This window comes from Rutilus rutilus (genome assembly GCF_951802725.1).
Source record: "Rutilus rutilus genome assembly, chromosome: 11".
NCBI classification, from domain to species: Eukaryota; Metazoa; Chordata; class Actinopteri; order Cypriniformes; family Leuciscidae; genus Rutilus; species Rutilus rutilus.
In genome coordinates, this window is record NC_140216.1 from 36,257,809 (window position 1) to 36,281,403 (window position 23,595).

At 37.7% G+C, this 23,595-nt stretch overlaps 1 protein-coding gene across 2 annotated transcripts; it reads left to right on the forward strand.

Annotated features, from left to right (window-relative positions):
- The first annotated feature begins 675 nt into the window (after positions 1-675).
- Positions 676-23,213, forward strand: LOC311299472 (vitelline membrane outer layer protein 1-like). 2 transcript variants are annotated; one of them, XM_084423051.1, is made up of 9 exons: positions 676-814; positions 16,919-17,020; positions 19,771-19,818; positions 20,809-20,939; positions 21,335-21,459; positions 21,607-21,720; positions 21,968-22,158; positions 22,228-22,262; positions 22,447-23,213. In XM_084423051.1, exons 1-7 carry the CDS (start codon positions 739-741, stop codon positions 22,155-22,157), a joined length of 786 nt encoding a protein of 261 aa, XP_084279177.1. In that variant the 5' UTR covers positions 676-738; the 3' UTR covers position 22,158; positions 22,228-22,262; positions 22,447-23,213. The 2 variants fall into 2 exon arrangements, with proteins under 2 accessions (XP_084279177.1, XP_084279178.1); XM_084423052.1 differs by lacking the exon at positions 22,228-22,262 and having other exon boundaries at positions 678-814; positions 22,447-22,526.
- The last annotated feature ends 382 nt before the right edge of the window (positions 23,214-23,595 follow it).

Here is a 23,595-nt window from a genome sequence, read left to right on the forward strand (position 1 = left end):
ATTACTTTTTTATGTTATCTTCAGTGAGAATTTGTTGTAATCTTTGTGCACTTCGGTATTATTATATTTTTTAAGTATTATTAAATATATTCTGTCTATTTTAAAAAAGTATTTTAAAATTAATTTTGAAGGCTAAAATAACATTCACACATTAAGTCAGTTTTCAAAAATAAAAATAAAAACCTTAAATGTTACTCCAGGAACCTTCTTAAATACAACCTTGGGAATAAGTAAGTATGATATAGTCTCAGCAAAAAAGAAATGTCCCCTCACTTTCAAATGATTTTTTTCCCATCAAATTTCTATATTTCATTTCAAAATAATGAGTCTCTGTACAAACCGGAGGGGTCATGCAAGCTTCTTCATAACTACAATTAGATTTAGAACTTTTTACCAATCTTATTTCTTTATTCTCTTGAATCCCTTTTAATCCTTTAATTATTCAGATCAATGCACTCACTTCTCTCTTCCAGCTAATTAGGTGCCAAGAGCTATATATCTATAATCAAAAGTAAGTGATCTGCATTCTAAAATTTATTAAGTTAAAGCAGGAGATAAAAACTAACACAAACGTTTTGGCTGTCTAAATATTAGTTGCAAGATCTGTTCTTCAGACTCATTACTTCATTATTTCCTGTCTGTAAAAATGTGAATGACATTTTATGTGACTTCCTTATTCTGAACAAACTCGAGCAGAACTGAAGTCTCAGTGGACACGTCTTCTGTCAGGCTCATGAAATGGATTCAGTCTATGAAAATACTGATTTCAAACTTTCAACAGTTTCTTCAGATGAAAATCGCTCTCAATACAAAGGTAAGGCTGGGGATATCATCAGTATTCATTAGAATTTCTATTTCTGATATTTAGCACTGCAGTTACAGTGTAGGGGAGACCGGGACGGTTGCAACAGGGGATGGTTGCAACATGTCATTTTTCTCCAATCAGAAACAAGCTAGAGTGATGATGACACTCATACTGCACATGCACAGTTAGACCCTCCCCCCACCAAGAATACAGAAGACATATTCAGCATCTGCTGCTGCATTTATTGAACAAAACTTGTTTTGGAGGTATGAAAGTAAATATGATCCCGATAGACGATTCCTTAGTTAAAATAACATGGTTCCCTTCATCTCAGCAAGATTTTGTGACTTTTTTTCTACATTATCTATCTATGCACACCAAGGTTATTATGGTTTTGCATTTTTAAATTAGTTTTTATTTTAATATCATTTTCAATTTTGCTTTAAATTTCAGTTTAGTTTTAGTTAGTTTCATTAATGGTTTTGTTAGTTTTAGTTTAGTTTTTATTTTGTAAACACATTTCTATTTAGTTTTTATTTATTTAGCTTCAGTTTTAGTTTTAGTAATTATAGTTTAGCAGAGCTAACAGAACACTTCCAGTGTAGACCAAAGCAAGACGTTTAATTTAAGCTAAATGTAATGTTTGCACAGATTACAGTTAACTTTTTGTGCAGACATCTTAATAATACAAATAAAATAATGGTTTGAGATTGAACAAAGCGCCAAATAAATGCAACTTAAAAGTATACAAGTAAAAACTATGAAAAATTCAGACAGACTAATTCATATTAAAGATGAAATCTTGTTAAACATGCCTAGTTTACTTTTTTTCAGCTATAGCAGTGAGACCACTGGTGTGTGTGTGTGTGTGTGTGTGTGTGTGTGTGTGTGTGTGTGTGTGTGTGTGTGTGTGTGTGTGTGTGTGTGTGTGTGTGTGTGTGTGTTGTCCTGGTATTCCCTATTTTGGGGAAATGTCTCCAAATGGATCATAATATTATTAGCAGTAAATGTTTTGTAAAAACAAAGATAATAACAGAACCTTCAACCTGTCAACCTCCATGAAATATGACATATCAAAACTGTGTTTCCCACAGGTTGATAATTTACTTGTGGTGGGCAGGGTTGTGCGGCGCGACACGACGCTTATTGAGTGGGTTCAGAATAAACTAGTCAAACAACGGTTTATGAACTATTTACTACAGAAAATACTCAATATCATAAACAAATAATTTAGAAATACTGTAGGAATTCATATTATGCATAAATTCATATTCATACAATTTTACTACAAGCATGAACAAATAATTTCATAATGAAATCTTCAGATTTCCATTTACAAAGTTGACAGTTTCTGTCTGAGCAATGAATTGTCCTCTTTCTAAGGCCTGCCTGATAGCTTCAGGGGTAGGTCAGTTTATACTAATCCTTAAGCATGCAATAAGGTGCTCTCCTTGAAGTTTATTTCGCATGTCAGTTTTGATATGAAATAGAAACAAACATGCATAACCATTTTGTAAGATAGCACAAGGGAAAATTAACTGACAATTTTCAAATTGTGCTTTCTTGCAATATGGTTTAAAATCACTTGCCCTGTTCATTGCTGAGAAGTCTCGCTCACAATTTAATATAGTTTAAGGCCATTTTGCGATTTCAGTCTATATCGTTTGGTCTATGTTGTTTAATTAAGTCTAATTTTTCTCCACACAATGGACTTCAACGGTAACCAAATTGTTTTGAAAATTCATCAAAGACATGAAAATCTTGGATGGCATTGGGGTGAGTAAATTATCAGGACATTTTCATTTTGAGGTGAACTAATCCTTTAAGTGGCAATACTACAGTGACCAGTGGTGACTGGTGTGGTATCAGCAAACACATGACTGAAAATGGGTTCTGTAAACTCGCATCGCTGTAGGAAGGTGTAAGACTGCAATAGAGAGTGGCCTTGGTTGACAAGATATTTAAGACAGCAATCATGAATTGAGAGATACTGCATATAATAAAATGTCTCAGGCACAGCCCAAAGGTAATGCTTTTGGATACTATAACTTCCATTTGAGCAAATACTAGATTACTTGTAGATGAGTTTAGAAAGAGGTAAGACAGTGAAGTATCCAGCTCCAACGTTATCAGTTCTGCTGTCGGTACTGGAGAAATTGAGACAATGCACTTACTATTTATTAATGATAAATAGATGTTATCTTGCAAATTCTATCTTTGCCAGCCGTTTCTATATGAGATAATATTAAATCATCTGTCTATGATGCATTTTTGATATTTGCAATGCAGAAGAGAGTTGTTGTACTGTTGCTAAATCGCCGTGACGTGTTTGATAATAAAAAGAGCTATTTAAAGCACAATAATCCAAGCAAGGGACGCCACCTTAAATATTCCAACTTTAAGGGGGCTTATGTGTGTGCGCACCGAAACCGACCGCAACTAGACAAGCAAATTATACTTTAGGCTTCGTGTGCGTTTAACCAAAATGACCGGATTGGAGAGTATTCACTTAATCACAGTTCATATCTTAAATTGGTGTAAATAGTTTGGAGAAAAGGGGAGAATGGTATTGTTTGATCTGCATTCAGTCTAATAAACCTTCTGACGATTGCACCATTAATGTGAATCAAACAAAAGGCAAAGAGAAAATACTCACAGCCCTTGAATGAATAACTTTGTCTTAATGCTTACCCTCACTTTTGTCTATCTGAGTGCTTTTAATGTATTAAAATAGAACAATTTTTTATTTTATTTTTTAAAGTCAGTTAAACTGGAGATCTATTTAAAGTATAAAAACAAAGAATTAGTTCATTGTGTTTTTAAACTTTATACATGTAGCATATGCTTTTCAATTTGCAATTTTTTTGAAAGTTTGTTCAGGTTACCAGTTTAAAAAATCCAATTGGGTATAATTTTATTGTAATAATACTAATATAATTTGTCTCTTAGTCAAGCTTTATTGAACATTCAGTTGCCATTTAAATTCAGATTCAAGGCCAGATTCCTTTTCTGGTTTTGGCCAGACTCGTCTCAGACTCTATTATGGACTTTGTCTTGAGTTTTGACTCGTCTCAACTGACTCGAATAGTAGACTCGGACTCGACCAAGGTGGACTCAAACACAACACTAACTCCATTATAACATTAATATCAAGTGGCCAAGGCTGATTAACATCATAATGCATCATATCGTTTGCTGCTTGGCTCACTGATTCCAATATTCTCATTCAACAAGCAAGCCAAAAAAAATTGACCAAACCATTTTCCCTTCTACAGCGAGATTTTTGCTAACACTGCAATTAGAATATGTTGAGGTAGTGAATACAAATAGGTTGGTGTTAAACTTAAATTACATGGGGGGGAAATGCTGTGTACCTTTAATTGCTTCAAAAATTGTAGTCGTCTCCAGAGGCAGTTTCTGCTTCTTCCACTTCCCCTTCATATTGAATTGTGCCATCAGCCGGTTGGTAAAGAGCCTGAAGAAACAAATTCACCATTTAGAAATGATGTGTGTGGTAATCTACAGGAACTGTAGCATGGGTGAGAGTGCCAAGAGTGGATTAAAGAGATGGGGGCTTGGGACACTGTTGTTTTCTGGAATCGATTAAACAAACCTCTTAGAGGTGCCCATTTGATAGCTCCGCTCTGAGAAAGACCTCCCAGAGTATCTTGAGATTGGCCTTTGAACACTTTCATAATCTGAAAGACAAAATTTGTCAAGAAGCCATTGATGTCTGGATAAAAACTCTTAAAACTATTGGGCGTGTCAGTCCTACTTTTAGGACTCCTAAAGTTTAGCTCTAAGAGTATTTCAGAAATCATTTTAGCTAGACACACATAAGAAGATGGCTGACAAGAAATATATACAGTATATGAAGCACATTTTGAGTGCACAGTCATACCAAACAAATCCTGTTATAGGCTATATGGGCCATTCTACAGACTTGGTTTAAAGTTAAACAAATTTTTATGCATGCAAATTGTATAATATCCAAGGTAAACATTTCTAGTAATTGTGCAGTTAATTATCATACTGTATTTTCAGAAAGGTTTGGAATATTTATCCTCTCCCCAAATTCATCATTAATAAAACACAATAATAAGTAATTTAATGAGAAGGCTTATATTGACCTATTAAGATTTTGTTTACATCTACCTTGTAAATATATATTTTGCTATTTTATTAAAGTTTCCACATGTAAGTCAACAACAATTACAATTTTAACTATTCCAAGTGTAATCTTTCTTTGTAAAAAGCATACATTTTATCATACGTATTTCAAAGTTAAGGATTCATTAGTATTGTCTAAACATTCATATTTCGTCTCTAACATATAATTTTTATGATACATTAATATTGGGCATATACATGTTAATTTGCAGTTTAATACGTTTAAAACGTTGCCTTTTTATTTAAACATAACATATTTCATTAACATATTTCAGTCGATTTTTACTCATCTCAGTATTGCAATATAGTTAGGGAAAATGTTCATGTAAAAATAGCATGTTGTAAGTTTATTGCAGAACTTACACATAATTACAAGCCCAGGGAAGTGAAGCAAGGTTGTATCTCAATGAACAAACAATGATACGAAAAAAAAAAGAAAAAAAAAATCCTGGATTTGCATACAGCACATTATGTAATTATACATACAAAAGAAAAAAAAAGAAAAGAAAAGCATAACAACAAGGTTAAGTCATATCTTTGAATAAATCATCATAATGCATAAAAAATTTTGCACTATTTTTGTTATTTATAATATTTATTTATTATTTATACAGTATCAATGTCACGAACTGCTCCGAGACATGAAAGTTAAGATCCAAACGCAGCTTTATTTAAGGGGTAAGCCAAAGAACAGGCAAGGTCAAACACAGGCAGGCAGGCAGGCTGTACAAACAAACAAACACAGGGGGCAGAGGCAAAAGAGTAATCCAGGGAACAGGGCAAGAAATCCAAAACCAAGAGACAAGAAAACCAGGAGAATGCTCGGAATTGCAGTGTGACACTAAAACAAAACTTCCCAATGAGTGAACATGGAATATATAGGCTGAAACTAACAAGGTAATGAGATACAGGTGAATGCAATCAGTGATGATGAGTCCGGGCAGTGAGTTCTGGGAAATGTAGTTTGTGAGTGAAACATGATAGTCTGGTGTGGAGTGCCCTCTGGTGGCTCTCAAGGGCACTCCAGCTGGTGACCGTTACAATCAATAAATGATTTACCGAATCCAAATAACTCTAGAGTGCGAAAAAGAAATTTGTGTTCTATGGAATCAAAAGCTTTTTGAAAGTCAAGAAAAAGTAAGTAAGAGAAGAGAGTAAGAGAGAGATCGGAGCACAGGGCAAAAAAATAGATCATTATTCATCCTGCTATCAAGTCTAGGGGGGTATCTATCCAGGTGATCGTCCATACATTCATTAAAATTTCCCCCCAAAATAAATGATGAGAGAGCATTACTCTATTGGATGCACGAGAGTTGTGTCCATATACACAACAAGCTATAAAGGTGGCGTTATCTTGTTTTATTACAGCACAAACCCATCTGCCTTCATCAGAGCATACAGTTTCTAATACAGTCTCTTTAAATCTATGTAACATTATAGCAGTCCCAGCCGAGTGGCTGCTGCCATGGCTAAAGACAATTGAGTTTCCCCACTGCGTTCTCCAAAATTTAACATCTGTTTCCCCTGAATGAATTTCTTAAAGAAAGATAAGATCAGCTGCACTTCTTTTACAACACACAAAAAATTGCTTTTCTTTTAAGATTGTCCCGCAAACCTCTAACATTTAAAGTTACAACCGACAAGGAGTTAAACGAATACTCCATAACAAGAACCCCTAAACAAAAAACAAAAACAAAAAAAATAGTACTTCCTTTAGACTTAGCTACCAGAATGTAAAGGGAGAGGTGGATAATAACCAAAGCACATCGTTATCGAGGTGATAAACAAATGAGATTAATAGTAAAGGTAACAATAATTAAAGAAGGACAAAAATAGTTACCTTCCTATTTGTGCACAAGTAAGAGTTTTTGCACAGTTTATATTGTTAGTCAAGTTTCATCTTTTCGATTTTTGCATGAGAAAAGTAACAAGTGCAAGCAGCAGCTTAGCTTACACGACATCAGAAAAGAAGATTTGTTTCCCATCAATCAAAGTAAATGAGTTGCGAAAGGTTGCCTCCTTGCCCTCCTCCCTTGCCTTCTTCACAAGAGGCCACAGCTTGTCCCGCGCTGCTCTATCTTCAGGAGACATCGGCTCCGAGAGACGCAGTTTATTGTCAGTTAGAAACTTGCAACCTTTAGCAGCACTCCAAATGATGTCATGAATGCGGCGCTGTGAGAAGAGAATTATGATCGATCTGGTCTTTCCATCCGTCCGCTTCGGACCCAGACGATGAACGACATTGACACTGTCCTGGAGCCCGTCTCCGACTCCAGGAACAATCTTCCCTAAGATGTTGAGGATCACACCTCGGACATCCTCATTGTCTTTTTCCGCAACGCCGTGCAACTTTAGAAACCATCGCCAACTGTAACGTCTACACTCCTGTACACTTCCTTTCAGTGATTTGTTTTCCTTTCTCAGAGCGTGGACCTCAGATTCCAGATGATCGAGAGCCTCTTTATGCACGCCAACATCCAACATAAGCTGTTGCACCGTCGCTGTTCGACTTTTTTTTTATGATTATTTATTTATTGATTAATTGCAAGATTGAACAAGGTCCACATGAGACCACCATTAACTATATACAAGACCAGGGTTTGCTAAGAGAGAAAAAATAAAAAAATAAAAAATATAACAGTGAAAATAGATGAATAAGTTAGGGGGTTAATTAACGTTAGCACAGCTCTAGGATTTCCACTGCTCTTTATCAACACTCCGAAAAATTCAATACATCTGAGCTAACGAGTTATTATATGAGATATTTTTGTAACAAATTCAGTCCAGGCCTTAAGTGTCTTTGGTTTAGCTTTGTTGATTCTCGCTGTAGTGAGCTCTAGTAGTGCAATATATTTAATTTCTATAAGCCATAGTTTGGCTGCTGGGACCGTAGGCTCATGCCAGATCTTAAAAATTATCTTTTTGGCTGCAGTTAGAGCAGTGTGTAGGATCCTGCGCTGGCTAACCGTCAGATCAAGATCCTCATCAATATTCAGCAAACATAGACCGGGGTGCTTGATGATAACCTTATCACATAGTTCTGATACACTTAAAAACACTTCATCCCAGAAGTTACTGATAAGCTGGCACTCATAAAACATATGCATATAGGTACCCACAGAATTGGAATTACAAAGTGAACAGAAGGGGGTAGGTAACCGTTTCATTTTGTGCAAAACATATGGAGTAGCATATGCCTTATGAAGCAATTTAAAGTGTATCAGTTGGTGGGCAAGATTTTTAGACATTGTTGGAATAGTGTCCCATATCAAGTCCCAATTTAGTTTGCGGGGAGCGAATTCCTTTTCCCATATCGTGGTAATAGAGAGCCTACCACAGCCATGCTTGAGTAGACTGTTGTAAATGAAAGACACTGCTCCTCGTGCCTGTGAATAATTCACACAGTCCATCAGAGGGTGAGAGTCCAATTTACAGTTCCACGGCACTCCGTAAGCACGCATAGCACTTCTCAACCTTAAATATAAAAAATAGGAATGTCCAGGAAGATTGTAACACTCTTTCAGATCTTGAAAGGACCTCAAGCCCTGATTATTGAATATATCACCCAGGGTATGTACACCTTGATCCGACCATGACTTAAAAACAAAAGGTCTGTTATCTGATTGTAAATTATTATTATGCCAGATCGGAGATTCAGACGTGAACTTAAATGAACACCCCATGAATTTGCATACCTCATGCCAGATTTTCAGAGAATTACACACAATTGTGTTCCCAACCTTCACATCTTTCTTTAATACACCTGTGAATAAAATATCCTGGAGCCGAAGCGGGAGCACAGCGGACGCTTCCACATCCCTCCAGGCGATCTGGGAATCATCCTTTAACCAAACCCTAAGAGATCGCAGCTGACATGCCCAAAAGTACAAATGGAAGTTTGGAAGTGACAAACCACCTTTATTGGATCTTCTCTGTAGTGTTGAAAGTTTAATTCTTGGTCGCTTCTTGTTCCATATGAATTTGATAATCAAGGAATCTAATTCTTTGAAGAAGGTTCTATGGGGAGATAAAGGGATCATGGAGAACAGAAATAAAAGTCGAGGGAGGATATTCATTTTGATGATAGAAATTCTGCCTTGCAGTGAGGTTAAAATAACATCCCATCTCTGTAAATCTTGCCTGATAGAAGTAAATAAAGAACTATAATTTTCTTTAGAGATAGTCTGCAGTGAAGAAAAAATCTGAATTCCCAGATATTTGAATGTCTTGCTGATTGGGATCGAGCTAATTGGGATCGAGGAGGACGCTAATGCAGCATTAGTCGACGCTGACAAGGGCATTAATACGGATTTTCCCCAATTAATTTTGTAACCACTTATAATGCTAAAATCATTAAATATTTTAAGACATTGAGGAAGAGAAGAGGAAACATTAGACATATAGAGCAGGATGTCGTCTGCAAAAAGAGAGATAAAATGCTTAGAGACACCTACAGTAATCGGGGAAATAATGTGGTCTTGTCGAATTGCCTGCGCTAAGGGTTCTAATGAGATTGCGAATAGTAAAGGGGATAACGGACAACCCTGTCTAGTTCCCCGGTTCAATGGGATTGCCTCCGAACAGCACAAACCCGTTGAGACCCGCGCAGACGAGTTAACATAAAGGGTCTGAATCATATGTATAAAACGCGGGCCAAAACCAAAACGGGTTAAGACAGACCATAAATATGTCCACTCGACCCGGTCAAAGGCTTTCTCAGCATCTAGCGAGAGGATAGCACGTTGTTCGTTAACCGGGTCGGGTGAGTCAATAATGTTCAAAAGACGTCGCAAGTTATCCGCAGCATAACGTTCCTTAAGGAAACCTGTCTGATCGTGGGCAATTAAAAAACTGGCAACCGTTCCCAAACGGTGGGCTAGAACTTTGGCATATAACTTGACATCCGTACCAATTAGTGAAATCGGCCTGTAACTAGAGCAGCATAGGGGTTCCTTTCCCTTTTTCAGCAGCAGGGAGATAAGAGCAGTATTCTGGTCCCTATGGAAACAACCAGTATCTATAGCGAAATTTATGGAGTCGAGGAGGAGTGGTCCAATCATATCCCATATTGCCAGATACAGCTCCGGAGGTAACCCATCCAAACCCGGGGTCTTACCTTTATTCATAGCCACTAAAGCCTCCTTCAACTCTTTTAAATCTAATGGAGAATCGAGAAAAGCACATTGCTCCTCAGTTAAGTGAGGGAGATCTAAGTTTATCAGGAATTCACTAACAGCTTGTTCATTCGCTCCCACCTCAGATCTGTAAAGCAGCTCATAGAAGTCCTTAAATATTCTGTTTACATCCCCTGGAGCCGTGTGAAGAACATCTGTATTATCCTTAATGGCTGTTATTGAGGCCAGGGCCTCATTACGTTTCAACCTTAAAGCCATAAGTTTTCCTGGCCGCTCACCATTAAGATAGTAATTTTGTTTGGTACGGTGTATCAAAAATTCTGCCCTTTTTAATAGAATAGCCTTGTGGTCAGTTTTTAAATTGCCCAAGAGTCTGCTTTTATTTTCCGTAAAGGTTTTTTTAAGATCCTTCTCTACATGTTTAATCTGGGCCTCCAGTTGGGTTAATTTTTTCCCTCTGGATTTATTTACATGGGAGGCAAAAGAAATGCAGTTTCCTCTCAAGAAGCATTTAGTTGTCTCCCATAGGATTTGAGGATTAATAGATGAACTTAAGTTTTCTTGAAGAAAGAGAGATAATTTAGAACGTAACTGGGACAAAAAATCTTCATTTTGCAATAAAGTTGTATTCATACGCCACCTTTTGGAGCTTAAGGGAATTATCGGAGGAGATAGATTACAAATCACAGCGGAGTGATCTGAAATCAGGATAGGTAGGATATCAATGTGATTTACTCCTTGGATAAGAGATTTAGAAATCAAGATGTAATCTAATCTCGAAAAAGATTTGTGGCGCGCCGAGTAAAAAGTATAATCTCTAGAGTTCCCATTTTTCACTCTCCAAATATCACATAAGTTGTTATCAACAATGAGCTCGTTTAATGACTGCGAAGCCGGATCACCATGGACAGCGACAAGAGATCTATCAATTAAGGGGTTACAAACTGCATTAGCATCCATACCTACAACCAGTTTGTAGTCTACAAAGTTAAGAAATAGTTTAGTAAGAGATGGGAAAAAGTCTACATCGTAAATATTAGGGGAATATACTGAGAAGAGAACTATTTTTAAATTGTTCCATGAGCCAGAAGCATAAGTAAACCGCCCGTTTTCGTCCCCTCCTATTTTCTCTATTAGAAACGGGAATTTCCTGTTCTGGAGTATAATAACTCCTCTTGAGGCACTATTATGCGAAGAGAAAGCTATCATTTTAAAATGTCTATTCTGAAAGCGAGTAACATCAGAAGCCTTGAGATGAGATTCTTGTATTAATGCAATGTCAGCTCGTTTACGGTGCAAATAATCTAGGCATTTAGATCTCTTTATGGGAGAATTTAGACCATTTACATTCCACGATATCACATTACAATCCCTCATTCTGTCACAATATAATTACCCATAAGACAGCGGTAGGTTAGCCATATAACATAACGCATCATTAATAATTTCACCCCCATGAACCAGTAAAATAACAAAAACAGCAAACCCTGGTAGTTCTAACATAATATTAGTTAACAACAATAACACAAAGAACAATTTACTATCGGCAGCTTGCAGAGGGGAAAACCGCACCCTCTTATCTGCCTGGAAAATAAATCTACTCGAGGCCATGCACTCGGACTGTAAGGGTAACAGTTACTCAAACATCAGCATCTCTCACCTGAGTGACCATCACAGCGCAATCAAAACTATATCCCTACTTAGGATGTTAAAACACAAAAGCAAAAAGGCCGAATTTAATCCTCAGGCAGCGGCATATCTAATAGCGCGGTGGTATCCATCTCCGTGGTGGCAGCGCTCAGAGACGAGATGTACCGCTCCAGGTCCGCAGGGGTCTTGAAAAACAGTTGCTCCTGGCCGTGACGTACTTTAACCGACGCGGGGTAGAGCAGGAATGACTCGATCCCTAGTAGTTGGAGACGTTTCCGACCTTCAGCCATAGCTTTCCTTTTTTGGGACGTTCCCTTGCTGAAGTCAGGAAAGAACCGTAAGATACCCCCTTCGAAACTCAGAGGTGAAGCACTCCTGGCTCCCTGTAGGATCGCCTGCCGATCATTGTAACGAAGAAGCTTGAAAATTAAAGTGCGCGCTCTATTCCTAGAGGAATCCTCATTCGCGTACAGACGGTGCGCGCGTTCAATCTCTATCGTCTTCCCTTTAAGAGCCGGAATCCACTTGGTAATATGGGTCTGCAAAAACTGAATTGCATTCCCGCCTTCAGCTCCTTCCCTTAGGCCCACCAACCTTAGGTTATTTTGTCTGGATTTATCCTCGTAAAGAAGTAATTTCTCCTGGAGCTCCTCCAGACAGGCCTTGTTAGCAATCGAGTCTCTCTTAACATCCCGGACCGTTGCCTGCATCTTGTCACATCTACTGCCGAACGATTTGACATCTTTTTCCAGCGAGTCGAGTCGTGCTGTAATCGTCGATATTTCCTCGCGAACAATCATCGTCATGCTTTGCTTTATGGCGCTCAGTTGATTATCGAGCATTTCGGCAATGGCGTAATGAAGGCGATCGTCATCTTTCTGCTTTTTCTTCGCCGGGGACTGGATTATATCTCTTTTAGAGGCCATCTAGAATAGCACTAGATCCAGATATTTACATGAAATGCGGCCAAAAACTTAGTAGGGATTGAAAAAGGGCGAAAAATAGGCACTGAGGTGGAGCGTCGATATTAAGCAGCCATCACCGTCCGCTGCGCATGCGCATCTTGCTGTTCGACTTTTGACTTTTGTTTGGAAGTTGCCTCGGTGGTAGTTTCAATCGCCGAAATCTTCTGGAACGTTTAGTCTAATTTTGAATCAAGCTCACGAATAGCCGCCAAGACATTCTCATTTCCGTTTCCACTAGGGACTGACTAGGGACCCCTTTGGGTCTGAACTGACGGACGTTATACAGACATGATCTGAATGTCTATCTGACGTCGCATGTTTGGTGGGTATTCTTTCAGAAGATACAAGACTTATCATTTTACAAATGATATGCCTAAAATCTGTGGTCTATTACAATCCAGAACAGGATCCTCATCCTCCAGATTTATATAATTCATTATATGTACATCAGTTTTGTCACCTGTGTTGTGCATCACCTCAACATCACCGTCCAGCCTCCTGGTGATCTGATGCCAGCTGTGCCAACAGTGCCAATCTTCAATCTTCAACAGAACCTGAAACAAAGAAATCACTGTTTATACATAGTTTCTGCACGGTAATAATATCCATTTCACAATATCAAAATGTAGATTTACTGAAATTACCATTTTATTCAACTTATGCAACTTTTGTGCAATCATCCTTGCCATATACAAAACGTTTGACATTTATTTTCAAATAATAGTTTATCACATTGGTTGCTGTGCTTTCACATTTCAAACTAACAATAGCTATATCAAAAAATGTGTATAAACATTGTATGCTGTAATGCAGTAAGGTTATACATACCCAAACGCACAAAGGCGCACCCAAAACTGCGCGCTCTCTTCTCCAAATCGTCCATTTAGAAACCAGTTGCACATCCAAAGATCACTTTTATCAATGCCATTGATGCTTTTACCTTTCTAGATGCAATTATAGAAATCAAAACCTTACGCAGTCAGAATCTCCTCTTGTGAAAGGTCCGCCTGATGTGTGACGCGAGCTTAGATCCGGTTAGATCTGTATGACAAATACTTGTCTTAGCAGTAGCACAAGTAAGGCTAGCGCCCTGTACAGTATATAGATGGCTTGGAGATTCAGTGTCCTGCGCTCAGAGCGCGTCTCCTCTCAGTTAATTCGAAAAGGTTTTTATTACCAACGAAAGCTCACAGAAATGTGGAAATGGTCTCATTTGAAAGATAACATCCTAAGCTAAAAGGTGATATAGATTTTGTGGCTGTTTGCGGCTGACTGAAGCCGGCATCGGAGCTGGAATGTGATACTTTTCTCTGTTATCTCTGTTTGATTCTATTTCACTGTGCAGTTCTTTTGACGATATTTCGATCTATGATTTTCCCACAATGAAACAAATTACTTAGAATCACCAGAATCACTACATCACCACATTCCTTAGAATGAGAGCTTTCTTGTGATATATGACTTGACGGTTTTGTGAAATATATAAAAAATAAATATTTGTAGAAATATTTCTTCACAATTATAAAGCGGAAATTTTTGTCTGGGACCAATGCATATTTAAGCTAATTGTGCAATTGTCCAAATAAACAATTGATTGTATTCTTCGTAAAGTTTAGATTCAAGCTTTCAAATGACACCATGAATTGGGTGATACCTTATAGGGAAGCCTATAAAAAGAACAAACGAACATTAAACGAAGATTTTCGGTCCCGGTGGGGTTTATGGGGTTAAAGGGATGGTATAATGCCCTTTTCACAAGATGTAAAATAAGTCTCTGATGTCCCTAGAGTGTGTATGTGACGTTTTAGCTCAAAATACCCCACAGATATATTTTTTATAGCATGTAAAAATTGTCACTTTTTGAGGTTGAGCAAAAACGCACAGTTTTTGTGCATGTCCCTTTAAATGCAAATGAGCTGCTACACACAGGCGGAGCGTCAACAGTTTGTGTCCTTTTCCCTCACACGGACATGCACTGAAAATGTCAAGAACTTTTAACCTGTTATGTACAAACCGGAGTCAGACAATGTTGGAGAGACTCAAGAAGAAGTGACAACATGTAGAATGCAACAAGACATTTCTGAATGGTTAGTTGGTGAATTTATGTAGCTTATGTGTAGTTATCTTCTAGTCATTGGTTAGCGTATTCTGTCCTGATAATCTAAAAATAGCGTTCCCGGGGGAGGAAGCTTGTGTAGTCCCTACCAGCCCTTTTTGTTGTAGTCCTTAAAAAGCAATTTCTTTAAAAGAAAATATCTCCCTTTGCTTTGAACTTTGAGCTTTGTAACTTTGCAGATGTTGTTTATGCTCAAACAGCAACATTACACACTAAAGTTACGACCACCCCTTTAAATTTTAAATTAAAACCACCAGTAGGTGGCGGCAAGTCACAGTCTTCATGAGTGAGTCATCGAGTCATTCATTCATTCAGTAACGATCAAACAAGTGGCTGTAATTATGAATGAATCATTGACTCTCACGATTTGTTCAAAGCTGCAGATTCGTTCACCAACACTGCTGTGGCTTTCATTGGAGCTATTATTTTGTTGCAAAAAATACTGTCAATACTGTTTAAAATTAACATCTCTTAATATTAAAACCTTTCGTTTGTTGAAACTGTTGTATAAAATCAATGTCACATTTGCAATAGTGTGGATATTTGTATGCTGTGCTCAACATTTAACAGAATTCACACAGAGTATGTTTTTGTATCGTGGTTTGAATCCAGGTCACCCGTCTCAGGGGTGGTGTTTCACCGACTGCTTAGAGGATTAGCAGCTGAGACGGGTGGTGTCATCTTCCTGCGGAGGCATGACGTTACGGCTGAGCTGGCCACGCCGAACGCTTGATTTTTTTTCCGCATTGGAACATACGCCTTTGGCGACGAGCAAACTAAAGGGCAGCGCAAAGGGCTGCAACTGCACACTCCACCTGGGGAATCCTCATGAACCCACTGACCACCCCACCATCAAGGGTAGCGAGAGAGGAAAAACTTTAAGCACATTTTGGCATCTTTGGCGTTCAATTAATTTCAATTCACGTTTATTTGTTTAGCGCTTTTCACAATACATAGTTTCAAAGCAGCTTTACAGAAAAGTCATGAGTCCAGTTTATAACATCTGCAAAGTTACAACGCTCAAAGTTCAAAGCAAAGTAAGATATTTGCTCTTAAAGAAACCATTTCTTTAACGACCACAAACGGCTGGTAGGGACTACACGACATTCCTCCCAGGTTAGTGACATCACTAACCCGAAAATTTACATAAACCCCATGTAACGGATCTATGAAGGAGGACTCAAATGCAGAACGGGTGTTAACAGGTTTATTGACAAGACAGTTGACAGATGACAAGATGTGGTCGATTCGTTCTGTCAGAACGAGAGTCGCAGATCCAAACACAAGCAAGCAGTTTATTGTAGACAAGCAGAAACAGGGGTTTTACTCAAAACACCACGTATAGCAGTTTTAGACAATATTTGTTCTCAAAACTTTAGCAGGGTCTGTGTAACCTGTTCTGAAATAGTTTTATTATAATATATATCGTTAAAGCAAGAGGCTGCAATGTATATCACAATATGGATTTTATGCCATATCGCCCATCCCTAATTGATAGCCTATAGTAGTTGATAATAACATAGGCCTACCTAATGTTGCCTACGGACGGTAACAGTACAGTAGTAACCTTTTACAGTCTATGAGTAGAACAGCTTTCTCAAGCAGTTTGTGATGCATTTTGGAAACAGGAGATGAGCCCCTGGTCTAATGTGCCACCTGGCTTGAGAAACCCGTTGTCAAAGACTTACTTTTATAGTCATTTTTTGGGTAGCACACATATTCTGAATGCCTTCGGCAGAATTCAAATGAGCCATTTTAATCTAGATTAAAAAAATTAATCTATGCCCACCTCTAATATATATATATATATATATATATATATATATATATATATATATATATATATTGTGGCCAAAATTATAATAATTTGTTTTAGGTGCCCCCCAGGCCTAATAAAGATTGCTTATTCGGCCTTTTTTAAATACAGAAAAATAACAATGTTTGTTTTAATGTTAAAAGGATCTGTGAATGTTTTCAAGCCAAACTATTCTGCCAATTAAATATTTAATAAAATAATCACTGTTGTACTATTGAATCATGCTGGAATTCAGTCATCACATTTGATTTCTATTCACAGGGAATCAAGTTACTTCCTCAAAGCGGACTAAAGTTCTTCTGATCGTCCTCGGTGTCTCTCTTGTTTTGGCTTTTGGAGGTCTGAGTGTTCTGGGATTCATGTGTGAGTATAATTCTTGCTCTATTTGATCTTTGCTCTGATGATAACAGCCACATTTAAGGCAGTTATACACTTATACAAGAGTTATGGTACAGCTTATTGATTGATTTCCTGTGGGTTGCAATTGTTAACACTTGACGGATATAAAGCTGCTAAAAAATTACCCTGAGGAACAAACTGACTTTCATGGACTGTACTGAAACAACCTCTCATTTTTAATTGTTTGCTTTGTTTATTAATAAAATGGTGCATTCCCTGAACTATAATCCATGAACCGCATTATTAGATCGTTTTCTAAGGCTGCTCAATACTGTATATTAAAACAATCATAATATAGCATATCATAGTGCTATCATTTATAAACCTATGCTAACACATGAGAAAACATCAGTATCTATATTTATCTGTATTTATTCTAAATATGCGAACTGTTGTTCAAAATAAAGGTTTAAACCCTCGCTCTGAGTTTGCATGTTTTGATATCCACATGTTCTTGTTCAAGAAATTACAGTGACTGTAGCATTTCTATCATAAAGAAGTCGTCAAATAGTAAAGATGAACTTGAATTAAATATTGTTTGGCCAATAAGAAACAAGTATTTGATCTTGCTGTAAAGTGTAACAACAATCACCAGGCCGCTGGCGGATTTTATAATCCATCACGGATTCAACAACACCATCCCTGCGTCTCAATGTCCATACTATCCATCCTAAACAGTAGGTGAGATTAAAATAAGTGTGTCCCAAAGCATAGTATGTTGAAAAGTGTATGCCAGAAGTCCCCGGATGGTCTACTATTTCCGGTGGATTTTCGAAGTGTGTATCCGTGCACAATCTGAAGGCTAATATTGCCCACAACCCATTGCGCTTTGGAGGAGGAACTACAACATGAGTAAAAAGTGGTAAAAATCTACAAAACATGGCTGATGTGCACGACGACGGTGGGAGGTTTGGATAAAGGTTTGAGTCACTAATCAAAGTTTAACCTGATAAAAAAAATATATATATATTCAGTGTTATTCGTGTTATATTTCATTTGCAATAACAATGTGGACTTTTATGAAGATCCGTTTGGCCATTAACTTTTAAATGCATCATTATGCATTAATATGATGATAGTCTCGCATGAAATACCCCCGACAGCATATCAACGTGCTACTGCATTTCTCTCCGATACGGTAGGAAATTAAATTAAATTAAATGGGGAGGATTTTATCTTTGACAAGATGATTGACAGGCCAGTTTACTGTGTCAGGAGCAACCGTTAAAGACGCAATTGTATGACGTGGTAGTATGTCCCAAAGCTTGTCTACTCTTATGCTACACGCTCAAAAGTATCTACTTTTTCTTCACAAAAAGAGTAAATACTTTTAGGGCGTAGTACAAGTTTTGAATTGAGACACAGCACATCACTCCAGCCATTAGCACCAGATTACCACACTCCGCCCACTCGTTCTCAATCACCCGAGTTCTGATCACCTGCACGCCCTCATCAACACACCATGTATAAACCGTCATTCCCTTCACCTCATTGACTGGTCTTGTCCATGACAAGCTGTATAGACCCTACTTGTACTCACCTGTGAGACTTACCTGAACTAGCTGACCCATATTTTATCTGCCATCATCTGTTACGTGTATCCTGTTGTGTTCTCCAATTTGTCCGCCACCATCACAAGTCTTCATCTGGACAGAGAAACACCAGCTGTTTACACCAGATCATCATTTGCCTGTTGACTCACCTGTGTCGCCTCCCCGCTCTTCTTCATTCTCTCCTGGGATAAAGCTTTATACTTACTAATTGCCTCAGCTGTCCTCTTCTGTTTATGACAGTACATTTAAAAGTGGTTTGCTTGTATTAAATTTGTTTTGTTTTTTTATCAGTGTTGTTCAATAAAACCATAAAATACCTGTTTTTGATACTTTATGTAAACCAATTATTATTGCTTCATTGTTGTTATTATATATGTATTTAAAGTCATTTTAAAAGGTATTCACTTTTATTATCACAAAAAAATATCTGATTACTCGTTAATCGTAAGTGACAGCCCTAGATAAGGAAAATGCACCTGCACTTCCGTTATTTGGGAAGAGCACGTAAAAGTCCTGGCAGAAAGTGATGCATAAGAATGTAGTGTAATGACAGTTGAATGCACTAATATTTTGTGGGTAGTATCAGTTTGCAACAATTATTAGTTAACACTAAGTTGTCAACTAAAAAAACAATAATTCGTTGTTACACTACATCCTTATGCTACCATCGCTTTCTGCCAGGACTTTTACGTGCTTTTCCCAAATAACTGAAGTGACCTCGATGTCCGGGTTAGCAGTAGCATAAGCCATCAGGCAAGTGTTATTTAAATAAACTCCTGATGTACTTACAAACTTTCCAATGCCTCGTTTTATGAGTACAGAACCTATTTGTATACTGTAGAAGTTTGGTGCCATTCTGGGCATTATTAGTGGGTATCCTATCATAGGATCCATTAGCGCCTGCACTAAGCCATCCGGCTGATATCTCTAAATAAGCTCTAACTTTAATAATGTTCGACCAAGGGACAAAAGGCTTTATATTATTGCAAACATATCCACATTGCTCTAATCAGATGCTTTCTTAACTGCTGCTTCTCACCACTGATTATTGAGAGGAAATCGTGCAGTTGCTGGCTGCAGTTCACTTAACAGCCTACAGTTTTGCTAAAAACAGGGGTTTCTGAATTCTAAATACATCTGCAATTGTTTTTCTCTAATCAGATGTCAATGTTTTAATGCAACTGTCTGCCCTGGAGACCAACAGCACAAGTGAGTAAAATATATTCAATGCACCCAGTAGGCCTACAACATTTCATTAACAGTTTGTAAAGAGAAATTATTAAATGATTTTGTCTTATATTAGTTGATATTAGGCTACTCTTGCCAAGCCAGATTTCTGAAAGATGCACACATAGACGTATTTGCGCTCGTTTCATTTTTACTCTCACTCATTATTGCATAGAGATTTTAGATACGTTAATTGGCTTCGGGAACATCCCTAATCTACTAAAAAAAAAATCTGGAGGATGACCCACCCACATTTTGCTTCCAACACCCATGCTGATACATCATTAAAGGCTTGTTTGAATTGAACCGGCTCTGCACAGACCGATCAGTTTATGACATCAGAGTACAGCGAGAGCAATTAGAGCACACGGCTCCTTATGCTATTGAATCGCTCTCGCAGTACTTCAATGTCATAAACCGATTGGTCTGTGCAGAGCCGGTTTAAGTCGAACAAGCCTTAAATCTCTGATGTCTAGAGCTGAGGAAAAGAAACCCCAAGTGAAAGCCAATAAGCCCAGATTTGATAACTCTTTTGTCTCAAAGCGTGATAAGATTATCAGCTGTATATATATATATATACACTTCTTAACTCGTTGATTATCTGAATGTGCACCACAGGTGTTTAATTCGGTTTGATTATCTAAACGTGCTCCTCCAGAACTTTGTTAATAAAACATAATTTCTTAAAATGCCAAATATAGTAGGGGTTGATCTTTGAGCACTATGATTGGATGGAATGGACATCGTGGATGATTTTGCTTAATCTTGTGTATAAATATGAGGCTTCGTCCTTAATAAACTTGAGAATGTGATGGTATTATCTCTGCTTTGTCATTCTCTGCAGATTGTTTATCTAAAATTAATCTAACTAGCAGTATTCAGGCCAGTGCTGTAGCAATGCATCACTTCTTTTCCATGATGTTTTCACTGCTAGCCATTATTGGGCATGTGATGTGAGCATTATGTCTGCAGAAAGTCTTGAATGCAGCAAAGGCCAAGCTTACGCATGTCAGCTGACGGTGTCAAATGGAAGGACGTGGGGAATTTGGGGGTTTAAGGACATGTGTCCAAGTGGAATGTCCGCTTCAGGATTTAGTCTGAAGGTAAGTTGGGCATTGACTCTATTTTGCTAATATGGGGGTGGAAGAGCGCTTCAAAGGTTCAAAACTGTGGAGTTGCTGTATGTCATTTAATTCCAGGTTACTCCAGGGAACTGCACCTGCTTAGTGTCTGTGTAATACTAAAGAGCATGAAGATAAATGTTACTAAGTGTTGGGTTATTTACTTTTTCAAATGGAAGATTGTCTTGTTGTTGTTTTATGTGATGTGTCATTGCTTTCCTGTCGCTCAAACAGTAGAGCGTTGGTGCTTGCAATGCCAATGTCATGGGTTCAATTCCCAGGGAGTGCAAGAACTGATCAATGTAAATGTATACCTTGAAATGCAATGGAAGCTGCTTTGGATTAAAGCGTCTGCCAAATGCATAAATTGTTTTAAGGTGCAAAGATCAATTGGTGCTGGTGATGATACAGCGCTCAATGGGATTCGTCTTCACTGTGTCGGTCTGTCCAAAGGACCATCAGACTCACAGGAGAACACCACAATTGAGTCCAACGTAGGAAAGTAATGGACTCAAATTATTAACAATTCTTGCATTAAGTGTTTGAGCTACAGTAGATAAATAAATTGAGGATGATAATATATATATATATTTTTTTTTTTTGGGACAATGATTGATTTGATCAGGCAACATCTCTGTGTTTTCTTCAGCTGGGGTGAGTGGACAGATATCCAATGGTGTCATTCTGGAGTCTTGAAATCTTTCCAGCTGAGAGTTGAATCTCCCCAAAGAGATGGAGATGATACAGCCGCAAACAACATCAAGTAAGAGATGTTATAACTTATAGCACCAGTGTATTACACCATTTCTTACCCATCAAGGTTTTATTTGACTATTTAAGGACTCAGTTTTCCCCCAAATAGTTTAGTTAATTTCACACTCGCAGTCGTGCTGCTGTTCGTGATTGCAGTAATTAGGCCGTCGGCTGCTGGTGATCATGTGACTGGCATTCAATCCAACAGCACAATTACATATTTTATCATAATATTTTCACATCTGAATTGTTTCCAGGTTCACCTGCACTGGAGGTGATGTGCTGGAGGGTAACGGCACAAACTGGGGCAACTGGGGCAACTGGGGCAAATGGAGTCCAAAATGTCTTGGAAAAGGAATCTGCGGCATACAGACCCGGGTAGAACCGCCACAGGAAAATGGAGACAACACCGCTCTCAATGACGTGCGCATGTTCTGCTGTGATTAAGGTGATGTGATCAAAATCAAAAACTCAGACTGACACACTGCAGATCAACTAAATGTGTTTATTCTTTCAGGTGTAGGAGGATGGTGCAAGAAGACCAAATGGATGGTAATTGATCATCATACTATGATAATATGAACTATGATACTATGTGGGGTTTTTTTTTTGTGTGTTTTTTTAAGGATAATGCAAAGTCAGCTGGTCACTATCACAAACTAAAGTCTAACCAGATGATCAGGACATTTACATCCACCTATTATTGGTGTTGAAATTATTTTATTCTTTCTTGTAGGTTATTGATTCTTCTGAAGACTCCTGAACTTCTGCTGAAATGGTTGTCAAATATCAGCAATAAAGACTTCCTAAACAGAACCTTGTAGTTTTGCACAACACTTTACATCAGATCGTTCTCTACATTGAATGCTAAATAAGTCACTTTAGACCACTTGCATTACAAAAAAAAAGTACATATAAAACGAGTTTGTTTCATTAACAAGTTTTAATTTACATAACCAAAATTATATTTATCTACCAATCTCTCAAGAAGAGAAAACAGTCTGTCTATTCTCTCCCTGCTCTCCTCAACAAATACTTTTATATTATATACAAATAATGCATTGTGTTTCTGTCTGAAGCAATCGTGTATGTTTGAACCTTTTCAAGTCCCTCAATTGTCCTCAATGTGAAAAGATGGATCTCAAAACCTCAGTCACTGCTGGAAAGGGTTTCTTTCAAATATGAAAAAGATGTTGGAAAACCAAAGAATTTGCTGAAGAACTGCTCAGAACAAACAAAGGTCTCATTAACAACCATCATAAAAAAAATCACAACCATTGTGGATCATCCAGATAACGACACAGTATAAACTTCTGAATGGGGTCATTTTTATAAATTCAGCCATTTTTTGTCTTTTGTACATGTAAACATCTTTTATGGAAAATATATTGTATAAACTTTTGAGCACGGCTGTCTATATTGATAATTATAATAAACATGACAGATCAGAAGACCCTCAATAAAGAAGTTGCTCTGCAAAAATGGGCTAAAGTTCTTCTGATAGTTCAGTGTCTGTCTTGTCTTTGCTCTCAGAGGCGTCTGTACCCTGCTGGTGCTTCTAACACATGATGCACGTCACTATTTTACTTCTAAACTCTTCTTCCATAAATGTGAGCTTTTTATATCTGTTTATTTGTGTTGCATCTGTTGCTTTTTTAAATTCAGATTTCAATGTGTCTGATCAGGACCACAATGCCACAGGTGAGGTAAATACAGCAACCAAAAAATTTCACTTCTGATTTGTGTAGAAAATGTAAATAGCATAAAAGTCTAGGCTGCACCAGTATCTGATCTTCACTGTGCTTCTTTGTTTTGGATGCAAATTACAAAAGACCAGTTTGATGCACTTCACAGCCAGCATGAGTAAACACTTAGAAAGCTGAAC